At 29.8% G+C, this 18189-nt stretch overlaps 1 protein-coding gene across 1 annotated transcript; it reads left to right on the plus strand.

The window, feature by feature from the left end:
• Positions 1–276: 276 nt before the first annotated feature.
• Positions 277–16317, plus strand: LOC134716177 (glycerol-3-phosphate acyltransferase 3-like). The gene is made up of 15 exons (XM_063578994.1): positions 277–458; positions 1406–1493; positions 1832–1968; positions 3234–3276; positions 4167–4221; positions 6882–6947; positions 7517–7591; positions 8211–8300; positions 8700–8790; positions 11926–12041; positions 12494–12549; positions 12951–13036; positions 13537–13665; positions 14732–14811; positions 15395–16317. The coding sequence occupies exons 1-15, from the start codon at positions 315–317 to the stop codon at positions 15480–15482; spliced, it is 1344 nt and encodes a 447-aa protein (XP_063435064.1). The 5' UTR covers positions 277–314; the 3' UTR covers positions 15483–16317.
• The last annotated feature ends 1872 nt before the right edge of the window (positions 16318–18189 follow it).

An 18189-nucleotide genomic window follows, 5' to 3' on the forward strand; every position in this document is an offset into this window, starting at 1 on the left:
CTGGTTTTATATGCCTTGATAGGGTACAGTGTCAGTGAGTCCAAAGAAAATTTAGTCCTCTCAAGTTTCATTCAACAGAAACTTGAATGACTTGGCTGTTTATACTATCTTACATTATCTTAAGATTATAGATATAACTTTTTTAGTATTCAAAATTTACCCGTATCAAGGGAGATATATTTCTAGCTGCAACTGGTGTGGCCAACATCGTGAAACAGCAATGTAGTGCTTGTGTGTAGTGCAGGGTGACCTTCACTCTTTCTCAAAACGTTTCACCGTATCAGATAAATCAACGTCAGCGACAAGCTTGAAAAATGGAACAACTGCTGATAACAACGATCACTATTTTATTTTTCCCTGTTGCTTGTCTGTTATTATTGGTTGTACTTTTAGCATCTATTGGAAAATCTCTAGGTCTAAGAAGAAAATATGTGCAATTCTTATTGAAAGTGTTTGAGGTAAGGTTACCCTAGAATTTTCAACAACACTATCACACATGACACATTTACAAATTATTCTGCAGTAATACAGTATCACCATTTACTTTACTCTGGGAACAGTATATCTAACAATATATATGTTCCTTTTTTACTACGGTCTCTTCAGCACCGAACACCACAAACCACAACCAAACACCCGAAAAGACCATTTACCCGTAAGAAAAACAGTAATGTTACACAAAAAAACAATGAAAACATTTAAATTAAAATTTAACGATGTTTTTTTTGTTCTGTTGTTATCATTTCTTATTAATTTGTGTATGTATCCTACCGTAATCTAATATGAGGCAGGCATAACCTGTGAATGGGGACGAAGTCTGTATGTATTATTTTTTTTAAATCATGTTGATAAAAGAAACCGAAATACTGTACGTAACGTTCCCGATTTTGGTTCTGTTGTTAGGGAATTAGCTGTGACGTTCTTTAAGTTATGACATCATATTCGATGTAAACAAAAGAAACGCTTTCATCAGGTAACGTTTTTTTCATATCAATTTGTATTGAGATCCAATCTTATATTTTACTAGACTGATAAATATAAAAAAAAAATCAAAGTCTCATGCAAACAAGACAGATATCTGCGCAAATGCAGAGAAAACCAGAACAGGAAGTAGATCTGAAAAAAAAAGTTAATGATTTTTAGTTCAGTAGTAGAATGAAAAAATCGGGAAATTTTCCCATTTTTTTTTTTTATTTTCTTTTTTATTGATTTTTTCTACCGTAATTGGGGAAGAAATATATTCGGTCATCATGTCGGTTGGTTGGGACTTTGTTAATGTATTTATCACATTGGAAAATTCTGCATTGACTTCACTTCGCTGATATTAGCTTAAATAATTAGCCGGCAGGGGTCAACATTAACTTTTGTGATACATATACATGTAGGTAATATATTCTTTTTATAGTTTGGCCAACATAAAATAGAGAAAGCTCAACAGAAACAAGAAAATCCTGATGATGAGACGGAAGAAGAAGTAGATAGTGATGATGAAGGTGAAAATTGTGTTTTAGAAATTTTCTGAAAATATCAATTGTTTATACATGTTTAATAATTATTGATTGTCATTAAATATTAACAAAACTGGGATTTAATTCTAACTAAATATAAGGCAGACATGATGACCTAGTTGAAAATGCAGCTTCATTCTTTCTTTAAGAAGGCTGTAGATAAAAATGCCATTGTTTGTTGGACTTATGAAATTTAATTAAATTTTTGATGAACTTGGTCTGTATGATTTTGTATACTCTAATTAATAAATGATTTTATCATGTTTATTATCACTTGTTTTTCTGTGTCTTTAGATGATTAAATTAATTGTATTTTTCTGTAGGGAAGAGAGTCATTAGACGAGATATATCTGTGTCTTTAGATGGTTTGAAATTTCATTCTGCAAGAACAGATTTAATGGTAGACAAAAAAGATTTTCATATTTCTGATGTTATGTATTTTGCAAAGTGTGGTATGGAGGTAAGTAATATTTAAACATTATACATATCATTGTTTAGAGCTAATTACCTAATGCTTTTAGAATAACACTTTGGTTGGCTTGCTTGCTTGCTTTGTTTGAATAAACTTAAGCTCAAGCATTGTACATAAAGATTCACATCTGCAAACAATATTAATATGCATATTATATATCTAAATTTGATTGAATGTTATCCCAATTGCAATTGTACAATATAAAAACAAAGCAAGCACGTCAACCAAAGTTTTACTCTACATGCATATGAAACTAGCTCTATAGCACAATTTCTTTATTTAGTGAGGGGAAAGATACCAAAGGGACATTCAAACTCATAAGTCAGATATACAGTAACAATGCCATGGTTTAAAATGAAAAGAAAACACTAACAGACTAACAACAATTTATAAAACACAAATCACAACAAAAAAACCCTGAAGACTGGGCAACATGAACCCCAACAAAAACTTTGGATGATCCTAGCTGCTCTGGAATGGTACACAGATCCTGCTCCACCTGCGACAGCTGTGTTGCTCATGGTTTGACAAATCTAGGTATAAGTCTAATTTAGGTAGGTTACATTTAGAAACAGGATTGTAGTTCAAATTCATTGTCATATATGTGAAACAGATATTTCATAACAGTCAACCAACTTGTGATGGTGTCCATAAAATTTACAAAGGGAGGATTTCAACTTAACCACTTGAAACTCTTGATTAGTTTACTATTTCAGCACAGTACTAATGCTTTTTTTTCTGACAAAATATTGAGTTTGTTATCATGGTTTTCAATAAATTAAAAACAAACTAAATGTTACAGTAAACATGCATGTTCATTTGTGATCCATATATTTTTTCATAGCACAAGGTCATGATTTTCTCTGACTGTTTATAATGACATCTTGTTTTATACATACATTAACACTATTTTGGATTATTTTTTTATTGGTGAAATTGTCAATTTGGGTCCTTTAAATTTAATTGCTTATATTGTGGTGTGGATTTTGTTCGTTTTTTAAGACTGTACCATACCTATTCAAGTTTTTAACTTCTATGTCATTTGGTCTCTGATGGAAAGTAGTCTTATTATTAGCAATCGTACACTATCTTCTTATTTTTTTTATAGAGCATGACATCACTGTAATCATAATTTTAGAACCAAAATTTTGTGAAAATACTGGTAAAAGTAATTGATGTTTTTACAATTTTCTTTAAATGTTACCATATGACAATCGTTCATGTTTTACACTTGATCTGTTCTCTATTTTTAGGCTGTCATTGAAGATGATGTTACCAAGTGCTTTACAGCTGAAGGTATAATGTATGATTATCTATAAAGATAAAAAAAAGATGATAGAATACTCAGAGGTCATGCTTTTAGAAATTCAGAATTAGATTTTTAGAAATGCTTGCAAAAATGAGATTTACTCTAATAATCATTATAATATACTGTTAAGTTCTGTAAATTAAGTATTTATATTGTATACTTGTTCTGTAATTGTTAATGAAATTCATGAAAATTGTACAAAATTGTTTTGTTTTGATGAAGAAGATGGCATCCATGGCAATATTGGCTGTCATTAGATCAGTTTTGAAGACACTGCTATACTTCAAACTTTCAGAGTAATTGATATTTTGCTGAGTCAGTATACTTCTTTCAGGTCAATATATCCTTGATCGACCTCATACAAAGGCTATAATTGTATAGATAAGCATTTGATTATCTCATTTCCAGGGAGATTGCTTGGCCCCATGTCCTCAGTCATAGTCTATCTTCTTCAAAACTTTTGCTTAGTTTACATGTATTTGTTTGTGTTTAGGTCAGTTTAAAGGTCTACCATTAGTACACATGGTTGTCTGGTTGGTTAGTAGTATTTGGTATGCAGTTGTATTAGCATTAACACATTTATATGAAAATTATTTGGCTCTGCCCCTCATTCATGTTTGATTTGACTTTAATGATTTGCATAATTAACATGTTGAGGTTCATGATTAAATCAGTTTAAAATGAAACACTAATTTAATAGGTTAATGATAGTTGTATGACCATTTGCAAGTAATGTTTTTCTATCTGTGGCTGAAAAAATAAAGATTTAAATTGTTGTTAGCTAATTTTCTCGGAAGCATGTGGCTTTAAGATAAAAGATTAATAAGATCCGAGTCATATTACTGATTTAAGTTGATAAAATATATTTCTACTGCAGAGTTGAAGTCATGGAATTTTTTAACCAGAACTACACAAGGTCACCAGTTTATAAGGTTTGTATAATAAAATTATACTATGTCGAAAAGGCAAAGTTGGTGTTTACATACCTACACATTCTACATGTATACAACCATTGTTAAATACTGAAGATGACTCAGATGAGTACATTGAATATATTCCAAAAAACTTGTAAACTTGTTATTAGCAAATTATTTGTGGAATTTAATTCCTTTTTTTCTGGCATGGGAACTAAGTCATTTTTCAGCCAAATTTACAAAGGTGGTACAATTTTAAACAAATTTCATTGAAACCTTACACACATTTTGAAGTTCTGCACCTCACATTACCAGTTATGCTTTTCTTTTAAGTAAATTTTATATTTCCATATATATACATGTATTTAATTGTTCATTTTATTAAACTACTGGTATTATCCATTGTTAAATGGACATTCTCTCATTACGGTAAACACGAGACATTTACAATAATTTCAAGTTTTCTTTCTTTTAAAATAAAATTCTTAAAATAAAATAAAAAATTGAACATTTTGAAAATTAATTCTTTTAGGAAAAGTCAAAGTTCAATATTTTTGAGTTTCAGCTGTCACAGAACAAAAACAAAATTGTATCATAATGAATATCTATTTTTATCTTTAAACAAAAGGGATTTAAGGTAATTGATTTTGTTGTATCGATAAGTTTGTTTTCTTTGAAGTTTTTATTTGGTATGAAGTTCTTGTAGTATATTTCTTTCAAAAATATTACAGAAAAATTGTTGCCAAATTTCACCGTAAATCATGATCAAGCATACCACAAAACTTATCACTATATATGTTAAAGAAATAAGTGGCAGTAATATATTTGTTGCATGCCATTTGGTTTGATTTTGATAAGAAATCTTTATTATGTCCCAGATTTTTTTCCCCATGTTGTCACTTTGTCTGATTCTCTATTCTTTATGCTCCCTGAACAAATTTTATTAACTATGCACAGGCCCGTAGCCAGGGGGGGGGGGGGTAGTTGGACTCACAAACAGTCACAATTGGAACAGAGCATTGACTTTAACAGTGCTTATTTGTTTTCAATGGGGGGTTCGTCTGAACCCACTGGCTACAGGTATGATGCATACAGTTGTCACATTGACAGCTTGTTCATTCATCTATTTTTTCCCTGAATACTAACAGCTTTCTGAATTATAAGTTCAGTAACCGTTTGATTGATTGATTGTAATGAAATCTATGTAGATAAAGGAAATGAGAAGAAGTGTTTTGATTTTGGGATCATTTAGGTCAAAGGTCAAAGGTCAGTTTCCAGTCACAAAAGTTTGAAAATTTGAAGGGGTATTAAAAGTTTTCTTTGTTAGATTAAGTATTAAACTTATGCATAGAGAATTGAGTCGGTCCTATTTATTTTAAGGTCAATAGGTCAACATTCAAGGTTTCTGATGTTATAAGTCTGATAATATTGAATTATGAGGTGCTATTTGTTCTTTCTGGGCAATTAATTGAGAATTGTTTGTTGTTATTTGAAATAAAACTTTTACAATTGATGTTTGAAAAAGGACACTTAAATTGTGTGGAAAAGGTTGTGCTTAGTGTTTGATGCATGAATTTAATTTTTAAGTCAAAAGCTTGTGCATTGATATCAGAAAATATCCTGGATTACAGTAAATATGGGCTCTCAAGTCAGCAATGTTGAAACATCCTGCAAAGTTTCCTTAAAAGATTAAAGCTTTTCTAGTGTCAAATATATCCTACTAATGTGTCTTATCAATCTTTAAATATACTTAGGGAACGTTCTAGTATTATTTCAAGTACATGTATCATAATCAGTATAAAGCTATCAGTCATGAAAAGAAAAAAAAACAATTTATATATGTTGTAATCTGTTCCCTTATGAAATTGATATTGAAATGAAATTTTACTTCTTCTTTTTGTATTGAAGGGTTATAAATGTTGCATGGTTCCTATATTAAAAACCTTACCTAACTGTTATATTTATTTCATATTAGTAGTAGCATCTACTTTTTGGGGTGTTAAAATATACAGTCATGACAGTAGAAATTACTCAATTTTTCATGTGCATGATTTTGTTCCGATATTAATTTTCTGTCTATAAATATGTATCCTACAGGATATATGTTGTTGATAAATATTTTTCTGAATATCTTTTACATAGTCTTTTTATCTGAGGTCTTGTAAAAATAAGAATAACAATCAAATTTCCTTAACATGGACCTATGTTATAACATGTTCCTAAATGTTTTGGGTTTTTTTTTTTATTCAGTCCGAAAAATATGAATAAATAGATTATTAAGTCAGATTTTTTCCTTATGAATTAATAGATCAAATAAAGTGTTTTTGATTATTGTGTATGAAAAAAAATTAAGAACATATTTGCAGCAAATCTGCAATTGTGGCATTTAGGATAAGTTACATGTGATTTGCATAACTTACATAATCCAAAATAAATAATCAATTGAATACTCTTGTCGTTTCATTAGAAAAGGGATTGTAACATTATCATTAGTATTATAGATCATAACATATAGATGTAAAGGTTTCAAAATTTACTTGTGTGCAATCTTCATTTCATTGATGCTTGCAAATACAATATTATGTTTTGCCTTATAATTAAATGCACATGTATATGTTAACACAAGGTATGAATATTGTGATAACATTTTGGGGAATACAATTTTATTTTAATTTCAGTGTTCGATTAACTATCTTGTGGTGCTTAGGATTTTTATTTAGATATTGTTTCCTTGTGCCAATGAGGTAAGTGGAAAAATCTATATTTTTTTTTTCAATTATTTTTTATTAGATACACAATTTGGATGTTTTACCCATGATTAAGACTTTTGAGCAAATACATTTTTCATGAGAGTTTTATTCTGATTTACAAAAGGAGGCCTTGGTAGCCAAGTGGTCTAAGTAGTCAAACTACTGTATCACTAGCCTGTCAACACTGAGGTTGTGAGTTCAATTTTCTATACAAAGCAGGTGCTTTTATTTCCTATCTTGATTGACTTGGATGTTATTAGTTTTCATACTGAAAGTCTGCTTTTCTCTACACACACACATACACTGTGACTTCCTCCATCAAAAACCATGTCTGTCATTAAATAAGGTCAAAGATCAGAATTGACACACACCTCACCAAATATATAACACATAAGATATATATGTGATAAGCAGACATGCAAGAGGAATATTTTAAGAATGATATAAAAAAAGAAAAAAAAAAGATTGATGTTCTATGAAATTAATCTATTTAAGTAACTTCATATGTTATTTTCATGTTATTTATAGATTGGTTGTGTCAAATACAATGTCTTAATTTATAGAGTGGTTGTCCTGTCTATTGGTCTCTTGTGGCTGATTGTATCTACAGCATTTATAGGATACTTACCAAGAAACAAGTAAGTAAGATTAAATATAAGACCATATAGTTTTGTACCACATATGTATTTAAGTTATGTGAATAAGTTGTGATCATAATCAAAAGTAGGTGAATAAGTTGTGGCCATAATCAAAAGTAGGTGAATAAGTTGTGGCCATAATCAAAAGTAGGTGACTTGTATATCATTCTCAAGGGTATCTAAGGTTTTCTAATCAACATTGAATGAGGTAAAGTTTAACTCTTTCTTTTTTAACAAGTAATTCAGAAGATCAACTTCTTCCTGTTGACCCATACTTTGATTATTTATTTTTTTTAAATGGCAGGGGAAAAGCTGACTTGACATTCAGCTTATATTTGCATTTTGTGATTTTTGGGTCTCAAATTAAAAGTAAAGAAATCTAGAATCTGCTGAAATTTTTGTAAATGACCTTTTATGAGCTAATGAAGTATAATATTAAAAAAAAAATAGGTGTAGTGAGGTAAAATATTTAACCCTGTATCATAGGAAAGAGACAGTCCAAACACCTGACAACTTTAATTTATTTACATTAAATGTTTTGCAGACCTTGCTGTAAACACTTTGAGTATTTGTGTTATATATTTATACTATGATTCTAATGAATAGTTTTGTTTTACAGGTTCAAAGGTAGATTGAATGAATATGTTAGTCTGATGTCCCATAGAATTCTTGCCAGAGGATGTTCTGCTTATGTAGTTTATCATAACAAGTAAGTCTATTTATAGATATATGGTTTCCAGTATTGGCATTATTATAGGGATACACTTGTTGTCGATTTTATGTAAATGAGGACATTTTGTAAAATGTTAAATTATCCATAATGCACTACAACCAAATGGCTGCTGCTATAACTATAATTTTCTGTGGTGTCCAAATTGACCGAAACTTGTTATCAATGAGTTCTGAACTTACAGTCTTAATCTTAATTTTTCAATTCAGTATAGAAAAAATGAATATTTGGTTACTTTATATTTTCAATGATTTCTGTTTATACATATTCTCCTCTCTGCTTACAGTCACGATTTTAGAATTATTTAAACTTTTTACCATTTTTTTCTTGTCATGCAACTGTTTATTAAAATTAAGATTAATTGTTGTTTTTTTACAGAGAAAATAAAGCTTCAAGTGGAATTGTTGTAGCAAACCATACTTCTCCTATAGATGTCATTATTATGTCATGTGACAATTGTTATGCTATGGTAAGTAGTATTATTAGATCTCAATATAGGTATAAAAAAAATGAGACATAGATTACAGTGAAGTTTAAGGGAAGGCAAAACAGTAGTCTCTTAGGACAAGTGGTCTTTAATGCAGGTTCAATCTATATGAAATTCACTACAGAGTAACCTGAAATTAATGGTCTTATACCACAGGTTACTGCATAAAACAGGTGGTTTCTCAAGCAGGCTTTTCTATACTGTCAATGAAAAAGTGGTTTTAAATACCAAAAAATCAATCAATCATATATTTCAATGATACTGTAAGTAACTACACACTATTTACTTGAACCATCAATAAAGGCTTACGTTTTATTTTTAAATAATTCACATTTCATAACTTTTTTTGTCATGTACATGTATGAGGTTTTCAGTTGGTCATTGGTTAAAAGTGATTTATGAAGTAGAATTTTCCTGCTTTTCTTTGATCTCGCTGTTTGTTGTTAACAAGATGAAGGATGGCTATTTTTTTCTAATCTTGTTAGATTGATTAATGCATACATGTGAACCTCCCGACAGGAGTACAAAGCTCCCGTTTTCAGAGGTCCCCTCCCGTCCTCCCGTCGAAGAGGAAAAACTCCCGTGCAGAAAAAAAATTCATGAATGAAAAAGTCACCATTTTTACTATTTTGTTTACAAAAATCATTGAAATCGTAAAAACCCGAGATTTGTTAAGTCGTAAAAACACGAGGTTTATCGAACGTATCCGGTGTAACCTGATTACGCAACATGTGGAGATTTTAATCCTTGTTAAAGGCTAATTAACAAGTGATAATAGTTTGATTGAACAATCATAAGGTGTTGGATTATCAATTACTCTATGTGGCTTCTGTTTATGGCACACGCCAAGGATGGTTAAAGGTTAAATACCGGCACTGATAGAAAATGGAATGTTGTTGTCTAAACATTTATCGGAAGTTTTTTGATGCCGAGAAAAACATTTATTGTATATGAAAATACTGGAAAAAGGAATGGTTTCAGCTCAATGTGAGCTGTTTGCTACACAAGCTGACTGAAAAATTATATAAGCAAAATGATTATTTTGTACACCATTATGTGTTCAAAATGCCAAAACAACAGTTATCTCCGTCTCCAAAGACACCAGGTTCAAAACAACAGAAATATTTGACAAAGTTCAACAATGCCTGGAAAGCTGACTTCAAATGGTGCCATTTCACTCCCAACAGGCAAGACCAGTCACTTGCAAAGTAGACTTTAAAATCTGTTATTGGAGCCATAATGACATTACCAGACACAGTGAGACCCCTTCTCATAAGAGTTTAAACAATGACAATGATCAGTTTTCTGTCATCATATTAGTGCTTTTAACCATGCATAGTATACCCATTGTTATTGTTTGTTAATTTATTATTTATTTTTTATGTTATAAATATATAGCATATACCTCTCTTACAGGGTTTCCCCTGGGTCAATTATTTTTTTCGCCACCTCTTTCGCCAAAACAATATATTTTTCGCCACTTTATTATTTTTTTCGCCAAATAACATAACTTTATTTTTCGTTTAAAATTTACATGTTTTTCTAACCCCCCCCCCCTTTCCCTTAAATAAGATGATTTTGCCCATTGTGTCTATGTTCATGCTCTCAAACTTATTTTAGAGTTTACATGTTAATGAATAAACACTAAAAATTTACTTTAAAACAACAGGTTTTTTTTATTTAAAAGGGAAAACTTTATGTAGTCATTACATTGAAGGGCTAAGTACTCTCATTCGAACCAACCTTTTGGATAGATTTCTTTATAACGACAGTTTTCTTTTCTTGACCATCCTAAATGAAAAAGTTGAGACAAAAAACTAGGCTTGAAACACGTGTGTCACTCAAACGACTTTAAAAACGTCTTCCAATCAATTACCGATATTTAAGTCAAAGGATAATTAAAGTTTTAAATCCGAGATTTTTCTTGCTATTTGGATATTTTTCGTCACAACAACAGCTTTCGTTTCTAAACTATCTTTAAAAGCGGAAGAGACGTCAAAAGTTTGCTTCAAACACGAGCGTCGCAAAGTGGTAAATAAATTCTGTATGTGACATTTAGCAGAAGCCATTTAACCATATCATTTTGTCAAACAATTCAATCAACACGTTTATTATTATAGTCCTTTGTTGTCGATAGCTATAAAATGCAATCAGCTGATTATTGATTTTCTGTCCAAACCTTAATGAGGTCAAGGTGAATTCCGAGTATTGTCTGATCAGGTAAAGTCCGAGAAACTCGAAAAAAAGTAAATAAACAAGATGGAGGAAAATAAATCGTTCTATATATTTTTCTTTCGCCAAATTCTTTCGCAAATGACGAATTTTTATCGCCACAATTATTATTTTTTCGCAAATTGCGAAAATGGCGACCGCCAGCGGAAACCCTGCTCTCTTATATCTCAAGCCAATGACAATGAAAAACAAATAAAAAAGATCATCATCAGCAATCAACAATGTAAAACAAAAGAAAAAAAAGATTCTCATCAGCAATCAACAACGTGAAACAAAAGTAAAAAAAGATTCTTCTCAATTAATCCTTCATATATGCAGACTTAAACTAATGCCATTCACAAGGAAGATTGAAAAAAAAGCACGAAAAAGACAGATTTTTACATCATCATGATCATATGGTTAGTTTTACGTGGAAAAATATGTCGATAATATGTCGATAAAAAACCTCCTGATCTGAGGTCCAAACTCCTGACCAAAATTTCCAAATCTCCTGATCTGAATTTTACAGTCCATCACATGTATGTTAATGCTGAATTTTCTTAAAAGGACTACTATTTTTTACTAAATATCTTAGTTTATTGTATCACCTCTTTATCACATGAAACTGAGAATTTCTTTACTATTGAATACATTGATTTAAGAAATCAAGGACACTTGGCAAACGTCACAATGAAAAATCGATCTTATCCCTCTTCACACAATGATAGAATCTAAGTTTCAAGTTTTTATCCAGTTTTTCCTGATAATTCTAAAACAATGAGTATTGTGAATTACACATATCTAGAACATATCTTTTGCATTTATATCTTGATAAACTAGGTGTTTTTATACCTAGATTTTTAAATAAGAATGAAAATATAATTCTGAGTTTTCTACTATTTGAAGGTTGGACAAGCTCAAGGTGGATTTTTAGGTGTGATACAGAGAGCATTGTCAAGAGCTACATCACATATTTGGTTTGAAAGGTCAGAGGTTAAAGACAGACATATTGTTGCAAAAAGGTAATGATAATTGATTACGTTCAAGCTATTATTATTTATACATAGTTTTCGAGGCATTGTATGTTGAAATGTGCATCTGGTGCAGAAAAATTGGTACTGTTTAAGTTATTACAAGAGTTTCCTTTACCTCATCCACTCATAACATAAGTCTTACAAAATTCTAAATTAAAGAAAATGCGATCGCACACAATGTATTAATTTGAGTCCTCCCAATATTGAGTTTTGCTATGATAAAAGGATAAGTAAATACATGTAATTATCCATTCTTTTCACAGAACTTGCATCTATAGAATTATGGGGAAAATTTTAAATGTTCTTGATTAAGTGTTAAGAAATAAAACATAAATTATTAGCAGTAAAGCAACAAATTACAACAAAAAAAGTTTTCTGTGTTTCTCTTGTTTTTATTAATTTGTTTATCTCTAATAAAAATGTTTTTTACCATTTTGCAGGTTAAGGGACCATGTAGCAGATAAAAGCAAATTACCAATATTGATTTTCCCAGAAGGTAAATACAAATAAAATTGAGAATGGAAATGGGAAATGTGTCTAAGAGACAATAACCTGACCCAAGTGCAGAAAACAGTTGAAAGTAAACAATGGTTCTTCAATACTCATTACTGAGAAAATTTTGTGAAAATGGACGTCACACCAAACTCCAAAACATATAAATTAACTGAAAAATATTAAAAAATACAAGACTAACAAAGACCTGTTATATATATATGTTAGCGGCAATAAGAGAAATTAGGCATTAAGTTTAAATCGTAGGCAATAAGCTAACGCCTAGGCATTAAGTTAATGCCTGAAATTTTCAGGCATTAAGCTTATTACCTGAAATCTGATGATGATTTTTCATCCTATTGCCAAACATTTGACACTGTTTAAAATGTTTGTTAATTGTTTTAGGTACCTGTATAAATAATACATCAGTTATGATGTTTAAAAAAGGTAGTTTTGAAAACAGCGATAGAATCCATCCAGTAGCTATCAAAGTAAGTACAGTTGTCTCCCTTAAACTCTGTGTTAAACAATTTCATTTAAAAAGTTTTGTAAGGGTATTCCATTTAATTTTTGAAATTTCCCAGGGAATAACTCTAAGATATTATTCAAAGGAGCAAGTTTATGAAAGTCAAATATTGACCCTAAAATTCCATGAAATTTAAGGTCAGCAAATATATTAAACAATCGATTAAAAAAATATATATATTAGCAATATCTATCAAGTATAAATTTAAAAAAAAAAAAATCTGACTAATTACAACAGTAAGAATGTCATAATTTTGAGTGTATTTATTGATTATTTTTGTGTGCATTCCTCTGCATTTCTCAGTCATTTTCAAAATAATGTTGATTTAAGTTTAAAGATGAATTTGATCAAATATGATAATTAGAGTCAGTGTGTTGTAATGGTACATTGTACAATGCATGATAATTCAAAGAAAATTTTCATGGTGGTGTCTTCATCTGAATTTATATCCTATTGTTACTTCAGTATGATTTACGTTTTGGTGATGCCTTTTGGAACAGCAGTAAGATGGGTATGTTGGGACATCTTTGGGAACTTTTAACAAGTTGGGCATTAGTAGCTGACGTATGGTACTTACCACCTATGGATAAACAGGTAAGACATATAGATTATCGTTTATTGATACACTACTTTATTTCTATTAAAAAACTATTCTATATCATTTGTTTTATAATTTTTTAATTCCAATATTTGTATTTGCAATTTTGGAAATATTAGAATAATCAAATTATTTTCTATTTTTCCTGATTTGTTGTGATTGTTCCAGAAAATGTTGGATTCTTTCATGATTTTTTTTTCTCAGGATTCCAGATATAATTTTGAATGGACATCTGTTTACAAATTTAAAAATAATAAAAAAAGATTCTTCAAAAAATGAAAAGATTTAAATTTTATAATAACAAGTTTTGTATAGTTATTTGTCATATTTTATATTAATTTTTAAAGTGATTGATGCAACATAGGGTCATCATTCAGCATTTTTATGCCCCACTTACGATAGTAGAAGGGCATTATGTTTTCTGGTCTGTGCCTCCGTTCGTAAGTCCCTTCGTTCGTCCCGCTTCAGGTTCAAGTTTTTGGTCGAGGTAGTTTTTGATGAAGTTGAAATCCAATCAATTTAAAACTTAGTACACATGTTCCCTATGATATGATCTTTCTAATTTTAATGTCAAGTTAAAGTATTGACCCCACTTTTATGGTCCACTGAACAAATAAAAAGATAGGTGTGAAGCTCAGGTTGAAGTTTTTGGTTAAGGTAGTTTTTGATGAAGTTGTAGTCCAATCAACTTAAAACTTAGTACACATGTTAACTATGATATGATCTTTCAAATTTTAATGCCAAATTAAAGTATTGACCCCAATTTCACGGTCCAGTGAACATGTAAAATGATAGTGCGAGTGGGGCATCCGTGTACTATGGACACATTCTTGTTTGTTTTAAGTTACTAAAAATATGTTAAATTCATATGCCATTATTGAGCTATTGAGTGATGATGTATAAAAGGCACCTCAATTGAAATTATAAATCTCTCATTTTGAAGATTACATTTGTATCTGCTGACATGCCAATTCTTTTCACTGAATTAATCACAAATAAGTATGCACATTTGAAATTATTATTTCTTATTCTTTGAATGTTTTTCTATTTATTATACACTAGGAAGGTGAAGATGCCATTCGTTTTGCAAGTCGAGTTAAAAAGGAAATAGTCAAGCAAGGAGGATTTGCTGATTTAGATTGGTAATTTTTACTTTTCATCTTGAAATCCTTTTGTGTTTTATAAAACATCATGCAGTTTCAGAAATTTCAATTATGAAGATTGATAGAGCCTGAAATAACAAAATTGTCATGCTAGGCATACACAACTAATTCGAGGTATCTAAAATCAGGTGGTAGGTATCTGGTACATCAAAAAGATGCTCACATCTTACAAATGATCATTCATTTGCCTAGCAAAATGTGAAGTAATTCTGTGCAGTTATTCTTACGAAATATGTGACCAAAAAATTTAATTTCAGACTTCTGATTGAAAATCATTCAAAGATTTAATACACATACTGTAAATTCAGAAATGATTGCAATGTTTTTACTATTGCAAAAAAAGTGAAATGGTAATAATCACAATAATTTAAACTCATTTTTTCCAATTTTATATATGAATTTAACGGGATTTTCCCCAATACGGAAAATCGCAATAATGCACGTACAACTTTCTCAATTTACAGTTTATATAGGCAAACAGAAAGTAGATGACAATAAAGGTATTGAACATTTCACACTTCCATACACTTTCTATTTAAAAACAATTATAATTCTTTTATAGGGATGGTATGCTGAAAAGAAACAAGGTTAAAGAAGAATGGATTTCAAAACCCCAAGAGGAATACAGTAAATTGATTAAAGCAGAGTAAAACCTTTGTGATATGGATGTACTTGTTGGTGCTTCAATTTGTTAATGTTTGTTTTTGTATTGTCAATTTATAATAGATAGATATGTTGAATTCAGAATTTGACTTGTAGTTTTTTCATATTTATTATAAATTTGTAAGTTATGTTTATGTCATGTTTAGTGTTTCAAAAACATACTGGTATGTAATTTATTTACCATAAAGGGAAGAACTATGATAATTTACTATGGCCACAAGGTGCAGTAGGAAAACGTATATTTTGTATTATACAATATAATCTTTTTTTATTTGAATGTAATCATATCTTTATATTATTTGCTTTTAATGTTAAAAGTGTCTTCCTTATAAAAAAAGACAATGTTTAATAACAAGTTTGTTTTGATTGAAGCAGAGGTCTTGGTATATATTTTTTTATTATTATTTGGGGACAGTGTCATCTTAGAAATAGGAAGTAAATGTAATACATTTTCAGTTTTTTTTGGATTTTATTCTAAAATTTTGTAAAGTTGATTACAAATCCTCTTAATTTAAAAAAATCTTGGACTGACCCAAGAGATATATATTACCCTTTAATATCTTAACTTAAGGTAAAGGATATTTAATAAAAATTAGAATAACGTTGTCAAAGAGACAACAACCTGACCAAAGAGCATAAGCATGTCATCTTTTTTTTACAACGCTCAATGCTTTATATATATGACCACTGTGATTAATTACTTTGTTATTTCCTTTAAAGGATGTAAATCATATAAAATGTTTAATATATATCTTTGCTCATTGTCAATAATTTCATTAAAACAAGAGAGTTAGTTTCCCTGGTGGTATTTGTTTATGAATAGTCAGGCCTGTAGCCAGGAATTTCCAAAGGGGGGTCCTTTGGACTCACAAACTCGACTTTAACAGTCACAATTCGAACAGAACATTGACTTTAACAGTGCTGATTTGTTTTCAACCCCGAACCCCCCCTGGCTACGGGTATGATAGTGCTACTTTACACAAAAAACAGTTCACATGTTATTGTTTTTTTGTCTGTTAATTGTCAATTATATTTTGATAGCTTTGATGCATATCATTTCCACTGCCAAATAAATATTCCGTTTGATTTTGTTTGATTAAGAACCAGTCTACACTTGGGAAAAGAAATATTTCATTTTAAAAGTATGTAATAATCTATTATGTTATTTAAGAATTGAATGCTTCTTTTTGTAAATTTATTGGGGTGTAAAAGCGTTGACCGAAGTACATTTTGTATGAAGCGCGGAAGCGCTTCATTCTAAAAATGTACGCACGGTCAACGCTTTTATAACCCTATAAAGTTACAAAAAGAAGCATTCAATACTTGTAATTACATTTTTTAGCTAGGATCATGAAAACACGGTTTTTATCCAGTTTTATTTAATTCACCTGTGCACTTTATCGTGGGACCTTGTGTCATCATGCATGATAAATGTTATTGTCTCATGCAATTGTTTACGGAATAACATGTGATGTGCTGTTAGCCAATCAGAATAACGTATTATAATGAAACATACATCTAATGTAATTATTAGAAAATAAACTACTGTAAATTCAGAAATTATTGCATGCATTTATTATTGCGATTTTTTTTTTTAACGATTTTGAAAAAAATCCTGTTTAATCCATATATATAATATTCGAAATGCAATTTAAATTATTGCGTTTACAACTCTGTCGCATTTTTCGCAATAATAAAAACGTCGCATTAATTTCTGAATTTACAGTATAAAGATATTCATCCCTTTGCTCAATGTAATAACCTAGATTTAATGCCCCAAACTTCATCTTTAATCAACTGCTTCAACAAAAGATAGGGATAAGAATCAAGAGTTTTCAAGGAAATAATTTTTTTCATGTGTTGACATGGAAATTGCTCATGCAGAGTTAAGACGAATCAGTGGTATAGCTTCCTGAATCAATGGGTTTTTACTGAGCAGTATTGAATTTTTTAAGAGTGACTAGTATGCATTTAAGATTAATTTATACTTATGTTTTACTGTATTGGTTATTATGAAAATTGTATTTCAACCAAAACTATAAATAAGTATACTGTGCAGCTATATGATTATTTTAACACATGTTTAAAGAAAAACTTGTTCCTTACAATTTTACTTTTTGCTCATGTTTGTTTTTTTGGTTAATTTTATTTGAAACAGGTAAAACATAAGTTTAAAAAGCATTTTTTTTTTTATATATATCAACAGAAAACAAATCTGTAAAATCACATTAAATCCTCAAAACAAGATTAGATAATATGAAATTATAAATTCTGATTCCATGCATTATAACTTGGTCTGTGTTTCATGAGGTTACAGAAATTATTTGATAATAGTTTGTGTGTCTCTTAGAAAAATGTTGTTCCTTTGGCTTGTACCTGTAGACTGCTTGTTATCATGTGGAATTGATTGTTGTATAAAGATAACCATAAACCATTCTATGAATTATTCACAAACCCATTAATTTAATTCCATTTTTTTACTTCAATATAAAAAAATCATGTTTTCAACTTTTTTCTAGTGAAATAAATTTGAGTTGAAGCAAAGGTTTTATCAGAAAGAATTCAATAAATTAAGCTTGCTTTCATTGCTCACTGCATTATAATTTATCATTATATAATTTTTTTGTTTTTTTTTCAATCTAAGGTATAATATGGTGAATCCAATACCAAACTATGTAGCTTTATCATCAGTAT

Source organism: Mytilus trossulus, chromosome 4 (genome assembly GCF_036588685.1).
Source record: "Mytilus trossulus isolate FHL-02 chromosome 4, PNRI_Mtr1.1.1.hap1, whole genome shotgun sequence".
NCBI classification, from domain to species: domain Eukaryota; kingdom Metazoa; phylum Mollusca; class Bivalvia; order Mytilida; family Mytilidae; genus Mytilus; species Mytilus trossulus.

Excerpts from the sequence above, each read along its gene's own strand:
- LOC134716177 (XM_063578994.1), top strand. The coding sequence starts at position 315 with ATGGAACAACTGCTGATAACAACGATCACTATTTTATTTTTCCCTGTT. Across the intron at positions 459-1,405 it reads TCTTATTGAAAGTGTTTGAG|TTTGGCCAACATAAAATAGA; the intron begins GTAAGGTTACCC and ends TTCTTTTTATAG. Across the intron at positions 8,791-11,925 it reads GTGACAATTGTTATGCTATG|GTTGGACAAGCTCAAGGTGG; the intron begins GTAAGTAGTATT and ends TACTATTTGAAG.